Source organism: Antechinus flavipes, chromosome 2 (assembly GCF_016432865.1).
Source record: "Antechinus flavipes isolate AdamAnt ecotype Samford, QLD, Australia chromosome 2, AdamAnt_v2, whole genome shotgun sequence".
NCBI classification, from domain to species: Eukaryota; Metazoa; Chordata; class Mammalia; order Dasyuromorphia; family Dasyuridae; genus Antechinus; species Antechinus flavipes.
The window spans coordinates 296,562,279-296,579,918 of record NC_067399.1 but is presented as its reverse complement, the minus strand read 5'-3'; the positions used below and the strand labels follow the sequence as shown (position 1 = coordinate 296,579,918).

Here is a 17,640-nt window from a genome sequence, read left to right as displayed (position 1 = left end):
TTAAAATAATTGTACATATCTAACCTATATCAGATTGTTTGCTGTCTTGGGAGGGGAGGGAAGGAAGAGGAAGAGAGAGAGAAAAATTTGGAACACAAAGTTATGCGAAGATGAATATTGAAAACTATCCTTTCATTTGGAAAAATAAAATATAATTTAAAAAATAAGAAAAAGAAATCAAGTCCTTAATACCCAGATACCTGAATTCTAATTACCTTCTTGGCCCCTGAGAAAGAGCTAAAGTTTTGCTATAAATCTCTCCCAAATTCAAGAATGGGGCAAATGAAGGCATTTTTCTAACATAAGCAAAAATATTATACCAAAAAGGTCATAGGAAAAGTCAGGCAGCTAAGCCCTTAGGAATAGATATTCCTAGTACTCAGCCATTAAAAGCACTGTTTTCTTCTTGCCTTTGGCAAAAGTTAAAATCACCTTTCCCCTGTTGTTGCTATTCAGCAATATCTGATTCTTTGTGACCCTATAGAGCATAGCAAGCCAGGCCCTTCTATCCTCCATTACTTCCTGATGTCTGTCCATGCTTATATTTATTGCTTCCATAATACCATCTATCCATCTCATCCTCTGCCATCCCCTTTTCCTTTTACCTTCAATCTTTCCCAACATTAGTTGGGAAATCCTATCTCCTCATTATGTTATGTAACTAAATCTTAATTTAATAATAATACATTTATAATTTGTATATATATAATAATTTAAATAAAAGTAATAAATAATAAATAAATGTAAAATATCTAAAGAAGTTATTTCCCCAACATCTCTCCCTAAAACAGACTGGAAAGTAATTTTCCCTCAACTCCAAATCTTGTTCTCTCAAATAATTTGAATAAACTCCATGAAAAAAGATCACAATGTAACAGTTGGAACAAAAATTCCCTGGGGACACTGTAACCTGCAAATGCAAGGCTTCTGTCACTTCAGTGTATATGTCTCTAGACCAGCTTCTCATTGATTCTACTATAAGACAAGCTGCTCGGTTCTTTTCAGCTGTAAATCTGCTAAGAGTAATTTTTAAAAGCTCATAAAGTAGCTTGGGCAGGGATAATAGCCAGCATAACAAAGTGAGAAGAGACTCACTTCACAGTGGTTATCCATTTTGGTCATGGAGATGTCCATGCTTTGATTTTGCTCTTTCAACTCATCATATCGAGCTTGCCAGCGGTTCAGTTCTAGCTGGGAATTGTTGAGAGATGTCTTCAGTTCCTTTGTGTGGGAGTGAAGTTCTTCATATTCCCCCTTCAGCTGGCCATGCAGGAAATTCACTCTGTCAACAGGCAAACCACAAAATAAATGAAATAAGGGCAGCTACGTGAGATGAGGATGAGAGTTCTGAACTTAAAGTCAAAAAGACCAAAGTTCTAATCCTGACTCAGACTCTTGCTGGTTGGGTTCCTGGACAAGAAAGTCACTTGTAACCACTGAACTTTGGTTTCCTCATCTGTAAAAAGAAGAGGTCAGACTCAATGGCCATTAAAATCTTTCAGGCTCTAACGAGATAGTCCTATGATCTATGCCCCAGGAAGGCTGGGCTCTATAACTGGGCTCTATGTGAACTTCATCAAGCTGCACTGTCTCTGAGTCTCAGTTTCCTTGGATGCAAAAGAAGCGGGCTGGGAGGTGATTCAGGCCAGCTCCAATAGAGTTGTGATGGGAAGAGCAGTCTGCACCCAGAGAGAGAACAATGGGAACAGAGTATTTTCACTTGTTTTGTTATTGTTTGTGCGCTTTTTGTTTTTTTCTCATTTCTTTTTCCTTTTTGATCTGATTTTTCTTGTGCAGCACAATAATTGTGGAAATATGTACAGAAAAAAAATTAACAAACTATCTCCTGTAATTACCATTATTGCTAATATTATCTAACTGGACTCACCAAAAAGGTTTTGCCTTTTTTTTCTGTACAAAATTTTATATAATCAATTAAACCATTTTCTTGGGTTTAAGATTTTAGGGGGCTTTGCTGATAAAACAAAACAAAAACCCCTGGTGTTTTGCATGAGAAGTTTCTGAATTTCTTAAAAAGATAAGGAAAATGTATTGTCCAAGAGAAAGAAATGTACTGAGAATTTGGGTATGAAATCTCTCTGCTGTCTCTCTTTTCTATCTGCTGACCAAAAAAAAATTAACTTAAAAGAAAGAAGGGGGGAAAAGACATTGTCTCTTCTCCATTAGACTGTGACTTTCTTGAGGAGACTATCTTTTGCCTCTTTTTGTATTTCTGGATCTGAGGCACAATGCCTAGGTACATAGTAGGTGATTAATAAATGTTTACTGACTGATTGAGAAGTGACTGGTGTAAACATACCATTAAAGGCTGGATGGGACAGTCACTGACCATTAGCTAGTTCTATCTTATATTTCAGTCAAAGTGCTAACACAAAGTCAAAGTTGTATCTACAGGGTTACTGAGTTACTTGGATTGAAAATTAGTTACTTCAACACTAAGTAAATGTAACCTTAATCCTAGTCACACTCTTCCTTTTTTTTTCCTTAGACTGATCTTATCTAAACAAACCTATGACAGGATAAAATGGAGCTGTAAAATGCCCAGTTGCTTTTAACCTTCATATGAGAATTTATATACTCTATGAAAAAGAAATGGTGAGAATTATTAGGAGCCCTTTGATCAATCAATGGTCCCTTCTTTCACAAAAGATGACCAAGAGAGTGGATACCCTTCAAATAGTAACCTTCCAGGAATAATTCCTGATCTTACTAATGTCTTTAAACCCTCTGCTTCTACTTTTTTTTTCCTTCTCCTAAATTAGAGGTCCTGAAACTGGAGGGCTGTGAACTCTGCTTTTAAAAGAAAATTTCAATAATGGTATTTCAATATAGTTTCCTTTTTAAATCTATGAATTTTATTTTGTGAATTTAAAATTTTCATTTTGAAAAGGGGCACATTGGTTTCACTAGACTGCCAAAGGGGTCCAAAAAGAATCGTTAGCTTTTTTTAAATCTGTAATTAAAGATTGAGAGGCTCAAGCACCTTTTTGGAGAAGGTTCTTTCCCTACCTTCCTCATCCTCTCAAAATGACACACAGTTCAATTTTAGATTTTTTTCTTGGATTTCTGAGGAGTAGATTTAAAAAAAATTTTTAAAGTAGATTTAATTTAGGTGATATTGAGCTGGGGGATAATATCATCAAGAATCTGGCTTAAGCTCTGATTATTAAATTTTCAGTGTGTGAACATATACATATCTTGGAAACTGATAAATGTTTCACATTAGGGATTGACATTGTCTAGATTTAACCAAATAATAGAGAAAATATTCATAATGTAGGCTAAATTTAAAAGGTGTGTTGTTAAGCACACATTTGTTAAACACAGATCTGGTTGTTAAATATTTACCAGCAGATTGCTGGCTGACAATGCTGGGTGAAAAGACAGAACCACAGGGAAGCATGGACACTATGCAGATCTTTACACCTAAGCCAGATAATGAAATCTATAAAAACAGATTACCAGTCATCAAAGCTGTTTGGTACACATGGTCAAGATAAAGAAAAAACATGCTATCATGAAAGGATTACTAGAATTGCTTAATCTATTCCAAACAAAACCCATGATTAGTTTCAGGATCAGATGCCTTCTTCCAGCATCCAGCCCAAGTCTCACCTGTCCAGTTCTTCTCTTAGCCTCTGGTTTTCTCCAGCTGCGATCACATTTGTTCTCTTCTCCTGCTGCAAAGCTTCTCTCTCTGTCTTTAAAATGCTCTCCAGCTCTTCTAACTCTGATTTCTGCTTCATCACACCACTGTACCTGTTGGAAAGAAACGAATTCTATTTAGATACTTTGTGAAAAAGGGAAAGGGAGAGTTATTAAGAACACTATGGTTAATTTATGGTCCTTTTTTCCCAGCTGGTGACCAAGAGAGTAGACAACCTTCAAATATTAAGTTTCTGGAAGCATCCCTGATTTTTACTGATGTCCTCCTCTTGGTTCCAATTCACTTTTTTCTCCCCCTAAAAAGAGGTCCTTAACCTGGAGGTGCATAGACATGTTTTTAAAACTATTTTGATAACTCTTCTTCACAGGGCCACAATGAGGATTAAATTTTATATATATATATATATATATATATATATATATATATATATATACATATATAATATACACCTTGCATACTACATTTACAAATCTTAAAACACTATGAAAATATTATCCAGTAGGAACAGTAGAAAGCATTTTATTGAGCTTCCTCTAGGAAGTACTGGAGTCAAAAAGAAATTGGTTCAAGTCCTGCCCTGACATATACTAATTCTATAACCATCATCAGGGTCCAAGGCAACTCTGAGAAAAGAAAGAGAATTTTAAATTTAAATAAGGTTTTAAGTTATAGAGGGTACTGGTCTGTATTGATAAGTGAGTTTCCACCTTAAAAATGTCCTAATTCAATACCAATGAAATCACAAATGTGGAGATGCAGGGTGATAGGAACTGTAGAAGGCCTTAGTAATTCAAAGACAAAAATAAAATCATTCTAGCCCTCAAAGAACTTGTATTTTCCAAGGGTAGTAATGGGAAAAACATACCAAAACAAGAAAATGTAACATCTATACAGTGTAACCATAATCATAGCTGGTAGAAGTGGCGGAGAGTGGGTTGAGAATGCAAAAGAAAAATATCAACATCTGGGAAGATCAGGAAAGCACTTGAGCCAAAGGGAATCTAGGGATTCCAAGAAGTGGAGGGTGAGACAGGGAGGGAAGACAATTTGGGCAAAGTAATAAAAATGGAAGTAGAGTAACACATGTTTGAGTCTCTAGTGGGGCAATAATGATTTTACTATAGGCAACAAGGATGGGGATAAATTATCTATTTTGGGAAACATTTATTAAATTCTAAAGATTTGTAGAATACTGGACTAAAACTAGGGAACAGAAGCATTAGGTAAGTTAGGCTCTGCCCTCGAGGAATATCCAGTCTAGGAGAGGAATGTCACACACATAGGTAATTTTTTAAAATGACACCTCTGGTTTCATCAATATAAGGCCCTGCCAGTGAATTTTTCTCTAGAAATACAATATATGGTCTTAGATAGTTGCTTAGAGCAAAGTTTCTTAAATTTTTTCCACTTGTGACCCCCCCTTTTGCCAGAGAAATTTTTATGTGATACTGAGTATATAAGTATATAAAACACAAATTAAACATTTGCTGACAATAAATTATAATTTCACGTTGTTACGAGACCCTATGTCTTGTTGCCTATAGTAAAATCATTATTGCCCCACTAGAGACTCAAACATGTGTTACTCTACTTCCATTTTTATTACTTTGCCCAAATTGTCTTCCCTCCCTGTCTCACCCTCCACTTCTTGGAATCCTAGATTCCCTTTGGCTCAAGTGCTTTCCTGATCTTCCCAGGTGTTGATATTTTTCTTTCGCATTCTCAACCCACTCTCTGCCACTTCTACCAGCTATGATTATGGTTACACTGTATAGATGTTACATTTTCTTGTTTTGGTATGTTTTTCCCATGGCCCACAGTTTAAGAAGCTGGGGCTTGGAACAAGTAGAGGAGCTTAAATGAGTGGATCAGGATTATATAGTCAAAATGTAATTGATCTGTATTATTGTATATGATCTGTATTATTGTATATAATATGTATATATTGGATTACTTGCCATCTAGGGGAGGGGATGAAGAGGAGGAGAAAATCTGAAACACAAGGCTATGCAAGGGTCAATGTTGAAAATTTATCCTGCATATGTTTTGAAAATAAAAAGCTTAAGAAAACATAAAAAATGTAATTGATACAGGATTTAAACCCAAGTCTTAACTCTAAGAGTAGCTCTCTTATCTACAATACCATGCTATCTCTCACTACAAAGAACTAGAACATATATTTAAATGCACATCTCTGCATTAGTGAGAAACAAAGAGCTGTGTGAAGTTTGAGGGACTAGATTATTTCTGTAAGCTATGGGTAGAAACTGTTATTTATCCCACATTTTAAAAAAGAATCAATATCTTAATTTGTTGTGAAGTGGATTTAAGTGGGGCAATGTGACACAAAAAGGTCTATTTAGGAAGTTACTTCAAATATCCAGGATGGTAATAACCAAGGCCTATATGAATATAGTGGTAGTGAGCAGAGAGAGAAGAAAAAAAAGAATGGTTTGAAAGTGATTATCATGAAAACCTGGTAACTAAAAAGGTAACAAAAACTTGATCCATACAATAACCCTGAGAAATAGACACTATTATTACTCCCATTATACAGTTGAAGAAACTAAGGCTGTGAATTCTCTAGAGTGACACAATTATTAATGTCACTGAGAGAAGCAGTCAAATTAGAAGATGTAATTGGTAAAAATGATTTTGAGAAACACATACTCACAAGGCCATAAGACAAGGAGAGAATCTGGCTTTAAAGATAGTGATTATATATTTCCCTTAATGTATATAAATCACTTCAAATTCCTAGAGCAGGGATTCTAAAACTTGGGGTCCATGAATTTATCTTTGGTTTTTAAATTTTTTTAATTAAAAAATTTTATTAAGCTTTACTGATATGTTCCTTGCCCTATCTCAAATAAGATACTCCACCTCCTGACTTTGCCTACTAGACTCTCCTTCCTCATATCCACCCTCTGGCTTCCTTCAAGTTTCAGCTGATATCCTAGCTCTTTACAAGAAGTCCTTCCAGATTCTCTCTTCCTTCTAGTCCCTGATTTCTGTTGATTACCTCTGGTTTATCCCGTCTACATCTCGTTTGCACACAATTGTTCCATGCTGTCTTCTCTCACTGTGTGGTGATATTCATCTTTAATGTTTAGCACAGTGTCTGGTACAGAGTAAATGCTTATTGAATATAAATTTTAAAATCTTCCCTGAACTAATTCTTTTAAAAGAAAATCATCACCCTCATTTACTTGGAATGTTTGACTATTCTAAATTCGTTCTTTTCTCTAAATCAAGAACTGCTGAGAGCCTCCAGGAGAAAATAAGGATTTCTCAATTATCTATAAGTTATTTACGTAAGTGAAAAAGCATTTATCAAGTGCTTTCTATGCTTTCTAAGCACTCAGATATAAAGGGAAGAAGAAATAATGCAAAAAAAAATCTCAGATTTAAGTATTACGTGATACAGTAAAAAGCACAATGGATCTAGAATCAGGAGCTGTGGGTTCAAGTCAAAATTATAAAACATACAAGGCTAGAACTTCAGATAGATGAAAAGTGAAAGGATCTAATGAATCACCTATTCCAAACCCCTTATTTTTACAAGTGAGAAAACTGAAGCTTAAAAAAAGTTAAAAGCTTTGGCCAAGGACAAACACATAATTTGAGCTGAGGTTCAAATTCAAGTCCCTTCAGTTCAAATTCAGTGTTCTTTCAATTATTTCTTTTCTCTGAGTTTTAGTCTCCTCACTATAAAAATCTATTAAGTTATCTATAAAACAATCATAAAATAAATCATCTATAAAATGAAGATACAAACAAGCAACATTACTTAATCTCCCAGTAGTGATGTGAGGAAAGCATTTTATTTTTTCTATTCATCTTGTAAATAATATTTCATTTTTTTCTAATTACATGTAAAGGCATTTTTCAACATTCATTTATATTTTGAGTTCCAAATTTTTTCTCTCCCACTTCTCCAAAAAGGCAAGCAATATGATATGTTTCATATATGCAACTATATTAAACATATTTCCACATTACTTATATATTGTGAAAGAAGAAATAAAACAAAAGAGGGAAAAAAACAGACAAAAATTAAAAATTCAATCTGCATTCAGACTCCATAGTTCTTTCTCTAGATGTGGGTAGTGAAGAAAGCACTTTTCAGTTTACCAAAAAAATCATACACAGTGAAAGACAATTTATTACTGTGGGCAAAGAAAATTAATTTAAATTCACAAGTATTAAAAAAGGTTTCCTAGTCTTCTCTTTCTTGGTACTTACTGATTCTTTTGGCTAAATAAATTATAATTTACAGAGAGTGGCAATTGGAAGAGACTCAAAAGTTTGATAAGAGCACCTAAACTACCTAAAATTGGAGTGATTTTTTTCTTCCTGGTCCCCTCTAAGGACTTATAAACTTTCACTGGCTTCCTGACACCCCCCTGTGTCCCTCCCTCCTGGCAGCACAATGTGTTAGAACGAATAGAAGATTTAGGGATAGAGAAATCTCTTTTCACACGCGGAGGCTCATTGCACCTTGTCTGTCCCACAGTCTCACAGGGCCATGTGTGCTCAGGCCAGAGCAGGCCCCTAAGTCAGGAGGAAGCTAACTCCCAGACAAAGACCACCCAGAGGGTTGCTATGGGAACTCGGTCTCTGGCCATCACACCAGTTGTCCCTGACACCAATTCCTTCCTTGGATCTCGGGTTAAAGAGGATTTTTGTAAGGGGAACCAATTTATCACAAATGGTTTGCTGATGGGAGCCCCTCTTGGAAGCCTATAGACAGGAGTCTCAGGTTAACAAAACTTTCCCAAGTCCAAACTATTAATCACTCACTGATCATGTTTTAAATAGCTACTGAGTGACAAGCACTGTGCTAAATGTTAAAGATACAGGTAAAGGAAGTCAGAGGACCTGAGTTCAAATCCAGCCTCAGACACTTAACATTTCCTGGTTGTGTGACCTTGGGCAAGTCACTTAACCCCAGTTGCCTCAGAAAAAAAGAAAGATACAGGTAAAGGTGAAAGACTGAACTCAAGATGTATGTGTTCTAATGGGAGAGACAAAATGCACTCTACTTTATACCAAAAAAAAAAAAAAATACAACCAGCATAGCCACCAGAGGAAAGGTACTAGTATTAAGGCATATAAGGAAATGCTGTTACAATCCAAAGAATTAAAAATAAATTGGGCACAGTGGATAGAGTGCTGAGCCTAGAGTCAGGGAAACTCATCAAGTCTAAGCTCAGACAGTTCCTAGCTGTGTGACACTGGGCATGTCACTTATCCCATTTGTCTCAGTTTTCTTACCTATAAACCAAGCTGGAGAAGGAAGTAGCAAAACACTCCAACACCCAATGGGGCCACAGTGAGACCTTACTGAAATTACTGAACAACAAACAAAATTAACTGAATGAAGGGAAATGAGAAACTGCCCTCAACCTACTGCTTTGTGGAGGTGAGAAGTCTGGAGGTATTAACACATTCAAACAAGTTTTGGGACTTTTCCCAATTTTTCAGAGCAGTTATGCTTGACTTTTGCTTTGATTGTCTAAAAGAAAAATGCTATTTTTCATATGGGATGGTTCTCTGGGAAGGTGAGAGAGAGATTACTTGGGATAATTATGGTGATACAAGAAACAAAAAGTACTAGAAGAAAATCTAAGAGAGACAGACATAGAAATAGAGATATAGGGAAAGAGAAAGAAAAGCAAAAAGGAAACGAGGGTGGGGATGATTTCAGAGAAACCTGGGAAGACTTGTATAAACAAATACAAAGTGAAGTAAGTAGAAGATTTTATACAATAATAAACATCTCTAATTCTTTCGGATGATCTACATATTGCACAATTTCCCAGCCTGACATCCAATCTTTCAATGTCCTTCCTACAATATCAAAAATGAATACTTTGGTCGCCAGGCAAGTCAGAGAAGCTTGACAGAAGAGGTAAAAGTTTAACTGAGCCTTGAAGATGAAAAGAATGCTGAAAGTTGAGTCAAAAAGTCTGGATTTAGTCCCAAAGTGTAGACCCTTCATCAGAAGGATCATTCGAGGGCAAGATAACTCATTTCTGTGGTACTCAGATTTCATCTGTAAAATGGGAATAATAGTATCTATCATTATTAGCTCTGCTTAGATAAGCAGAGGAAAAAAGTAGGAAGGCATTTTAACTTGAAGCACGAACAAAGGGAACAGCCAAGTCATCAGAAGCAAGAATATGAAACAAATGTCTGTGACAAGTAAAGGAAACAATTAAGAGTGGTGGTCTCCAAACCTAGTGACAATCTAATTCCTATAATCATACCTCTCACATAGCAACTACACAATGAATATTCTAATTCAAGCAGAATACTCTAATTCTACTCCTGGCTCCACCATTTGCTTTGGGCAAATTACTTTCTAAAGCTCAATTTCCTCATCCAGAAAATAGGGATAACATTTATTACTTCTATTTCATTGTACTGTTGTAAAGAAAATCACACATAAACCTTAAAGTACAATACAAATTTAATTAGTTTTTCAGAAGCTCAATATTTAAGCATTGTGAAGGAAGTAAAGAAACAAACATTTATTAAGCATTTAATATGTACCAGACATGGTGCTAAAGTGCTTTATAAAATATTATTTCATTAGATCTTCACAACAAACTCTGGAAGGTAGATGGTATTACGGTCCATGTTTTATAGCTGAGAATAATTTGGCAAAGAAAGGTTAAGTGAAGTGCCCATTAGATTTGAATTCAGGTCTTCAGGACTCCAGGCACTACCATATCACCAATTACTTAAGAGATGATAATACTTCTGTTATATTCCTAGAATCTCCCCCCCACTGCATTCAAATTCAAAGATCAAAAAATCAGAATTGGTGGACACACCTCAGTCACCATCTAGTCCAATTCAATACACAAATAAATTACATATATAACAGGGCTTTTAAAACTTTTTCCACTTGTGACCCCTTTTTGTCCAAGAAAGTTTTATATAACCCCATCTCAAATTCGAGCGATAGTGTGTGCAAAGTTCAAAGTGAATATTCTGTGTGTTCAGAAACAAGGTTGCAGTAAAGCTGCATGATGCAAACATTTTGGATTCATTATACATTTGATTTTGAATTAATTTTTGGTCATTGCACTAAGAAACCTTTTACGGTGGCCAAATTTTTTTTTTGCAACCCTCCACATTTAATTACATGAATCTATGAAAGTTATGATTCATAGTTTAAGAAACTCTGATATACATATACGTACTTTTTCTTCAAGCAGAAACTAGAAGCTCCCTTGTTAGGTGTGTTGTTTTATATAATATACATATATATAATATATATAAAAAACAATATATATAACAACACACCTAAAAAGGGAGCATCTAGTTCCTGCTTGAAAATCTCCCACCTAGGAAAGAGAAACTCCACAAATCTTTGAGACAATCCATTCTATTTTGGGATATCTGGAATTCTTTGAACACCCTTCTCAGAACCCATTTGGGAAGATTGTGTAAAGGAAAGAACAGGCAAGTTGGAGTTGATTATGTACAATTCTCTTGCCTTCCATTCTTTTTTTCTAAAATTAAAGGTTTTTTTATTTTCAAAATATAAAAATGGATAATTTTCAACATTCACCCTTACAAAACCTGGTGTTCCAAATTTTCTCTGTCCCTTCTTCCCCACTCCTTCCTCTAGATGGCAAGTAATCCAATACATGTTAAATATATGTAATTCTTCTGTACATATTTCCACATTTATCAATTCTGCACAAGAAAAATCAGATCCAAAAGGAAAAAAATGAGAAAGAAAATAAAAGCAAGAGAACCACCACAAAAAGAGTGAGAATGCTGTGCTGTGGTCCCCGTTCAGGTCCCCAGTCCCCTGGGTGCAGATGACTCTCCCCATCACAAGCCCAATTTTGCCTTCCATCCTGACCCTCCCCAGCACCCAAGACAGTTCCCCTCTAAAACTGCTGGCTGAGGCCCCACCACCACTCAGCATCTGACAGGGCCTACAAGGTCTGGAGGAGCCCTCTTTCCCACTATTATTTCTGACAGGAAAGCGGACTTTTTATAACCTCACTTCCCATCAGCCCTGTTCATGTGCTGCACCCCAGGGAGCTCCATGAAAAGAGAGCCAGTCTGACTTTCTTCTCCGTATCCCCAGTCTTAGCACAATGTCTGGCATGTCGTAAATGATTAATAAATGCTTCCAGGTCAAGTGCCTGCCTGACTGATTGAAAGGTTTAGAGTACAGACCCTGACACGGACTGTGGGTCTGTCATCTGAGCTACAGAGAATCTCCCCGTTAGATGGCTTCAGAGCAATGAATTTTTAATCACAGTAACTCATGGAGGACACTTATTTGGGAGAGTTAGGGAAGATGATGACCTATACTAATGGACTGAGAATCAAAACAAAATCACAAATCCACTGAAAAAATAAGACATGATACTGGATACTGCAGAATACATCGCTTTCCTCAAGAACCATACCATAATTAAAGGAGAGAAAAAGGGTATTTAAGTAATTATTATACAGGAAGATATAACCTTAATGTGGATGTCCAGGCAAAGGATAATTAGAAATGTAGGGAGGGAGAGCTCCCTTTGAACTTAGGGGCCAGGGGAGACTTCCTGGAAGAGGTGACACCTGAGCTTAGCTAGAAGAGAAAAATTTCAACAAAAAATTTCAGCAATCAGTAATGATGGGAGTCCCTGCAAAGGATGGAGAGAGAAATGAGATGTGATACATGGAAGTGAGAATGAGGGATGGAGGATGGCCTAGTTTGGCTAGAATTCAGAGAAAATTCTGAATTCTATGTAATTCTATATAATTATATTATTATATCACATTATATATGATAAAGAATGTCATGAGAAGGCTCGAAATGTGGGTTAGGAATGGATTGTAGAGGTCTCAATCACCAGATTATTCTGTAAACAAGTTGATAACTCTTTAAATAAAGCAAAAAAGAAGCAATCAGTACTCTGCCTGGGGAAGGTTTCTCAGGTAGTGAAAACAGGACCAGAAGCAATCAGGTACAATGCTGGATTTGGAGGCTAGACAACTTGAGTCTCAATCCTGCCTCAGACATCTATTGGTACCTATTCTCAGTTTCCTCATCTGTAAAATGGAGTTACTAATAAGGCCAACCCTCCTCGGGATTATTGCATGAAAAGACAGCAAATTTGATGAACTTTTGCAAATTTTAAAGTGCTCTATAAATACTAAGTAGACCTTCCATCTCTGAGATTGACTAAGATAAGGATAACTGTTGGAGGGGATATGGGAAAATGGAGACACTAATACATTGCTGGTGGAGTTGTGAACTGATCCAACTATATGGTAGAATACTCTGAAACTGTGCAAAGGACTACCAAACTGTGCATACCCTTTGACCCAGCAGTGTCTCCACTGGGCCCGTATCCCAAAGAGATCTTAAAGGAGGGAAAGGGACCCATATGTGCAAAAATGTTTGTGACAGCCCTCTTTGTAGTGGTAAGAAACTGGAAACTGAATACATACCTTATTGAAGGTAACATTCATATTATTTTAAAGGTTTACAAATTGGCTCATGGATATTTTCTCATTATTCCCATTTTATAGATGAGGAAAATGAGACTCAGAGAGATGAAGAAACTCACTCTGTTCTATATCTGAGACAGTATTTGAACTAGAGTCTTCCTGACTCCAGGACTAGCCCCCTTGACCCTCATGGGTCACTTTAACTTTTAAGTCACTTCACTTCTAACCCTTGTTTCCTCTGGGATAATAATAATCAAACTACCAACAGGACCAAATGAGATCCTGTTCATCAGGTACTTTATTCATTCTGAAAGCTTTGGAAATAATAATGAGAATGGCTGAATAAATTATGGTATATGAATGTTATGGAATATTATTGTTCTATAAGAAATAATGAACAAGACTTTAGGAAGGCCTGGAAAGATTTACATGAACTGATGCTGAGTGAAAAAAGCAGAACCAGGAAAACATTGTACACAATAACTGCAAGAATGTGCCATGATCAACTATGAAGGACTCAATTCTTGTCATTAATTCAATGGTCCAAAGGAATCCCAAAAAACTTTGGATGGAAACACCATCCACATCCAGAGAGAGAACTATAGAAAATGAATGTAAATCAACACATGCTATGTTCACTTTTTTTTTCTTCTGTTTTTTTTTCCTCTCATGGTTTTTTTTTCTTTTGTTCTGATTTCTCTCTCCCAACATGATTCATAAGGAAATGTTAAAAAAAAAAGTACATGTATAACAAAAATATGTTGTTTTTTATGTGTAACTGGGGAAAATGAAAAAAAATTAAATACTAACTAGTATAAATGTCATTACTTTACTAGCTGGAGTAATGTGAGTGGAAAAAGGTAGGCTGGTAATAATGAATATGAGAAAACTAAGAAGAGAAAGGTTCTAATATGTGTGAATTAACTAGATTTGCATCTTATTGTCTATATCTCAGAGGTAGTAAGGGTTTTTATTTACTGCTTCCAGGGAAAGTTCATGGAACCCAAGACAATGAAGAGAAAGAGACAAAAATGGGAGGAAGTAAAGGGTGGAGTAAATGTGTAGGAGAGAAGATAATTCACCATCTTGTGAGGAAGCTAGTCCTGGAGTCAGGAAGACTCTAGTTCAAATACTGACTCAGATATAGAACAGAGTGAGTTTTTTTATCTCTCTGAGTCTCATTTTCCTCATCTATAAAATGGGAATAATGAGAAAATATCCACGAGCCAATTTGTAAACCTTTAAAATAATATGAATGTTACCTTCAATAACTGTTTGTTAACAACTCAGCCAAGATCATATAGGTGAGAGAACTGAGATTTGAATCCCATATAGGTTCTAATTTTGGGGGAGGGAAAAAGGGGGAGATTGTTCAATACTGTTGATAGAGTTTCCTTCCTGTGACAAGGGAGGGGAAGAAACACAGAGGTAAGAAAAAAATGACTAATAAGGCAGGGTGAGATGGGTGGGGTTCAGTTTCCTGTGTGATGGATTAGAAGAACACATACCAAATATTAACTTTTCTGAGTGTTGGGGGCTCTTGGTGGCATTGGGGAGATTGGGGAGGTTGGGGCATTATAGAAAAATCAGCCAATGTTCCATCTATGGCATATATCTGGGAGTTCTGTCAAATTCTCTTACAGAGTTAGGGAGAAAAAATAACTCTTAATTCTAATTTGCTAGGGCCTGAATTTATTTTCAATCAGGTCCAAGAGGACCAAGGATGCCGTAAATGGTTTAAAATATGCAGACATGGACAAAATTTAAGGCACTTTATATTGTAAAGGATATGATGGACATGGTTCCTGTCCCTTGAGGAAGTTATAATTATTTTCAAAAGATCAAATGCGATTACATATGAAATGCTCTGCAAATCTTAAAACCTTTTATAAAATGAAACTGTTATTATTTTAAGAGGCAAAGGGTTGAACTTGGGATTGGAAGAGACCTGTATTTGAATTCTGATTCAGATATTCATTAGCTATGTGAACATGGGCCATTCACTTCTCATAATAAGATAACTAATAATGAGACTAATAACTCATTTGGCTTAATAAAATAATAATAATGATAAATCATTTAATATAATAGTACCGATGATTCATTTCATGTAATAAAAATTCATAATGAGAATAATAATTTATTTCTCTTAATAAGATAATTACATGGGAATACTGCATTTCCCTTAATAAAATAATGAATAATTAGAATTCATTTCACCTAAGATAACAAGAATAACATTTCACTTCACTTAATAATTATAATAACTGTTAACACTTATACCTTATAAGGTTGCTTTTGAGAATTGAAGGAGATAGGTATGTAAAAGCTCTGTAAACCTTGTTATTAGCAAAAGTCAGCTTTTGTGAGTTTCACAGAAGGTAATGCTGAGGGGGGAAGCTCCCCCCTCTTTTCAAACCCATCCAGAGGACTCCAAACAAAGCCCATCTCCTCAGTGCTTTCTCGAGTATCTAAGCCTTCTCTCCAGACCCTTACCTGTCCCCCAGCTCCTTGTGCTCTACTTCCAGATTCTTGTGCAGGGTCTTCAGGCAGCTATGCTGATGTATGAGCATTTCATACTCCGTGGACTGCCGTTCGTGCAGGGAGCTCAGGTGCTCATGGTCCTGAAGCAGCGAATCATAGGCCGTCATCATCTGCTCCTTTTGTTTCAGCAGGTTTTCGTTCTCATTCTCCTTCATCGCTTGCTGGTTCTGGAGTAAAGTGTACTGGGCTGTGAGAGAAGAATTCTGAGAGCTCAAGGTTGAGTTCTCCACCTTCAGAGACAGAAAAACATGGCACAATGCTCTTAGATGAGATGGAGATGACATTGGAAGGCAGGATTGTCAATTCAAACACTAAATACAAGAGCCAAACTTCCTAACCCCTATAGGGGATCCTAGTCCCAACGTGATGTTTCTCCAAGGAAATCCTGTAAGCTAATACCTACCCCACATCTCCTAATAAGCTGGACTGAAAAGCTGAATTCACCCCCAATACAACCATTTCCATAATGGCACAGTTCTCACCATTTCATTGAATCTCTGACTCTCTGCAACTCCTATTAATAACGGTTCCAAGTTCTGTTCTAGAAAAGGACCACTCATAAAAGTAATTCCTCATCCACAAGACAGTCTTTCAAAGACAGTCTCTTTTCTAAGCTAAAAATCCTTAGTTCCTTCAAATCACACTCTGATCACATGGGCTTGAAGCTCTTCATTATCCCAACTGTTTTCCAACTTATCAAATGTCCTCTTAACTTTGCCGCCTAGTATACAACATCTCTGATATCTGATCAGGACGGATTACACAAGATGATCATAGTGGTATAGTGGGAAGGATAATGGCTTTGGAGAAACAGGATGTGGGTTCAAGTCCCCCTTCTTGGCAACGCCTGTGTGATGCCAGACAAATAACAATCTCCTCAGGCCTCAGTTTCCTCATCTGTAAAATGAGAGGGTTGATTGATGACCTAATCATCATTGCTATCACCCTAATGACTCCTATCAAGTTTATAGTCAAACCTATGAAATTGGCTTTTTGAACCCAACTGTAAGACTTCAAGTTCACCCTTGTTATATTTAATCTTACTGGATTTGGCTCATTGTTCCAGCCTGTCAAGATTTTTTGTCACCTGTCATCTGTCATTTTATAGATCATTCCGAACTTTTATGAAAATCCTAAAGGCATGACATCAATGTCTTTGTAAAAGACACTGATTAGGAACATTCAGCACCAGAATGATAGATACTAGATAAGGTAGATCTGTGGGGTATCCCACGGCAGACTTCCTTCCCAAATGATATTGATCTATTAATGATTAACTTCTCTTTTTTCTGGCCTTTCTACCTGTTCCAGAATTGGAGAGCATTTAGGAGTTCACAGTATTTATTGAAAGAGAAAGGATATAGGTATCACCAAATTTACTGAAAACCCATTCAGAGACTCAGTATCATCAAAATCATTTTCATACTAATATTAAAATGTTTTAATTTCTAATGCTGTAAATAGCAATAGTGACCAATAGGTGGCGCCATAGTGCATTGAGTGCTGGGCCTGGAGTCAGGAAGATTCATCTTCCTAAGTTCAAATCCGGCCTCAGACACTTATTAGACCCTGGGCAAGTCCCTTAACCCTATTTACCTCAGCTTCCTCATCTGTAAAATGAGCTGGAGAAGGAAGTGGCACACTAACGCAGTATCTTTGCCTAGAAAAACTCAAATGGGGTCACAAAAAGTTGGACATGACTCAAAAATGACTAAACACCATCAAATGGAAATAAAGATCACCCATATAAAGTAATTAATGGAAAGGGAGTTTCAATAATTTTAAGAATGAAAAGAAGGTCACAGGATCAAAAAGTCTGAGAATCAGCAATAATCTCTCCTCTTTATTTTATGGGCAAAGTCCAACCGAAGGCCTTCAAGGTTAAGGTCACACAGGTAGAACTGGGACTAGAACTCAGAGCTCTTCATCCC

At 36.4% G+C, this 17,640-nt stretch overlaps 1 protein-coding gene across 1 annotated transcript in view; it reads right to left on the bottom strand.

The window, feature by feature from the left end:
• The window catches only part of CCDC88C (coiled-coil domain containing 88C), a 223,535-nt gene that overhangs the window by 41,029 nt on the left and 164,866 nt on the right, over positions 1–17,640 (bottom strand). Inside the window, exons 20-22 of the mRNA XM_051977393.1 lie at positions 15,662–15,939; positions 3,637–3,780; positions 1,096–1,282 (exon numbers count right to left, since the gene is read on the bottom strand). Coding sequence (XP_051833353.1) covers positions 1,096–1,282; positions 3,637–3,780; positions 15,662–15,939 — 609 coding nt within the window. The remainder of the gene's footprint in view (positions 1–1,095; positions 1,283–3,636; positions 3,781–15,661; positions 15,940–17,640) is intronic.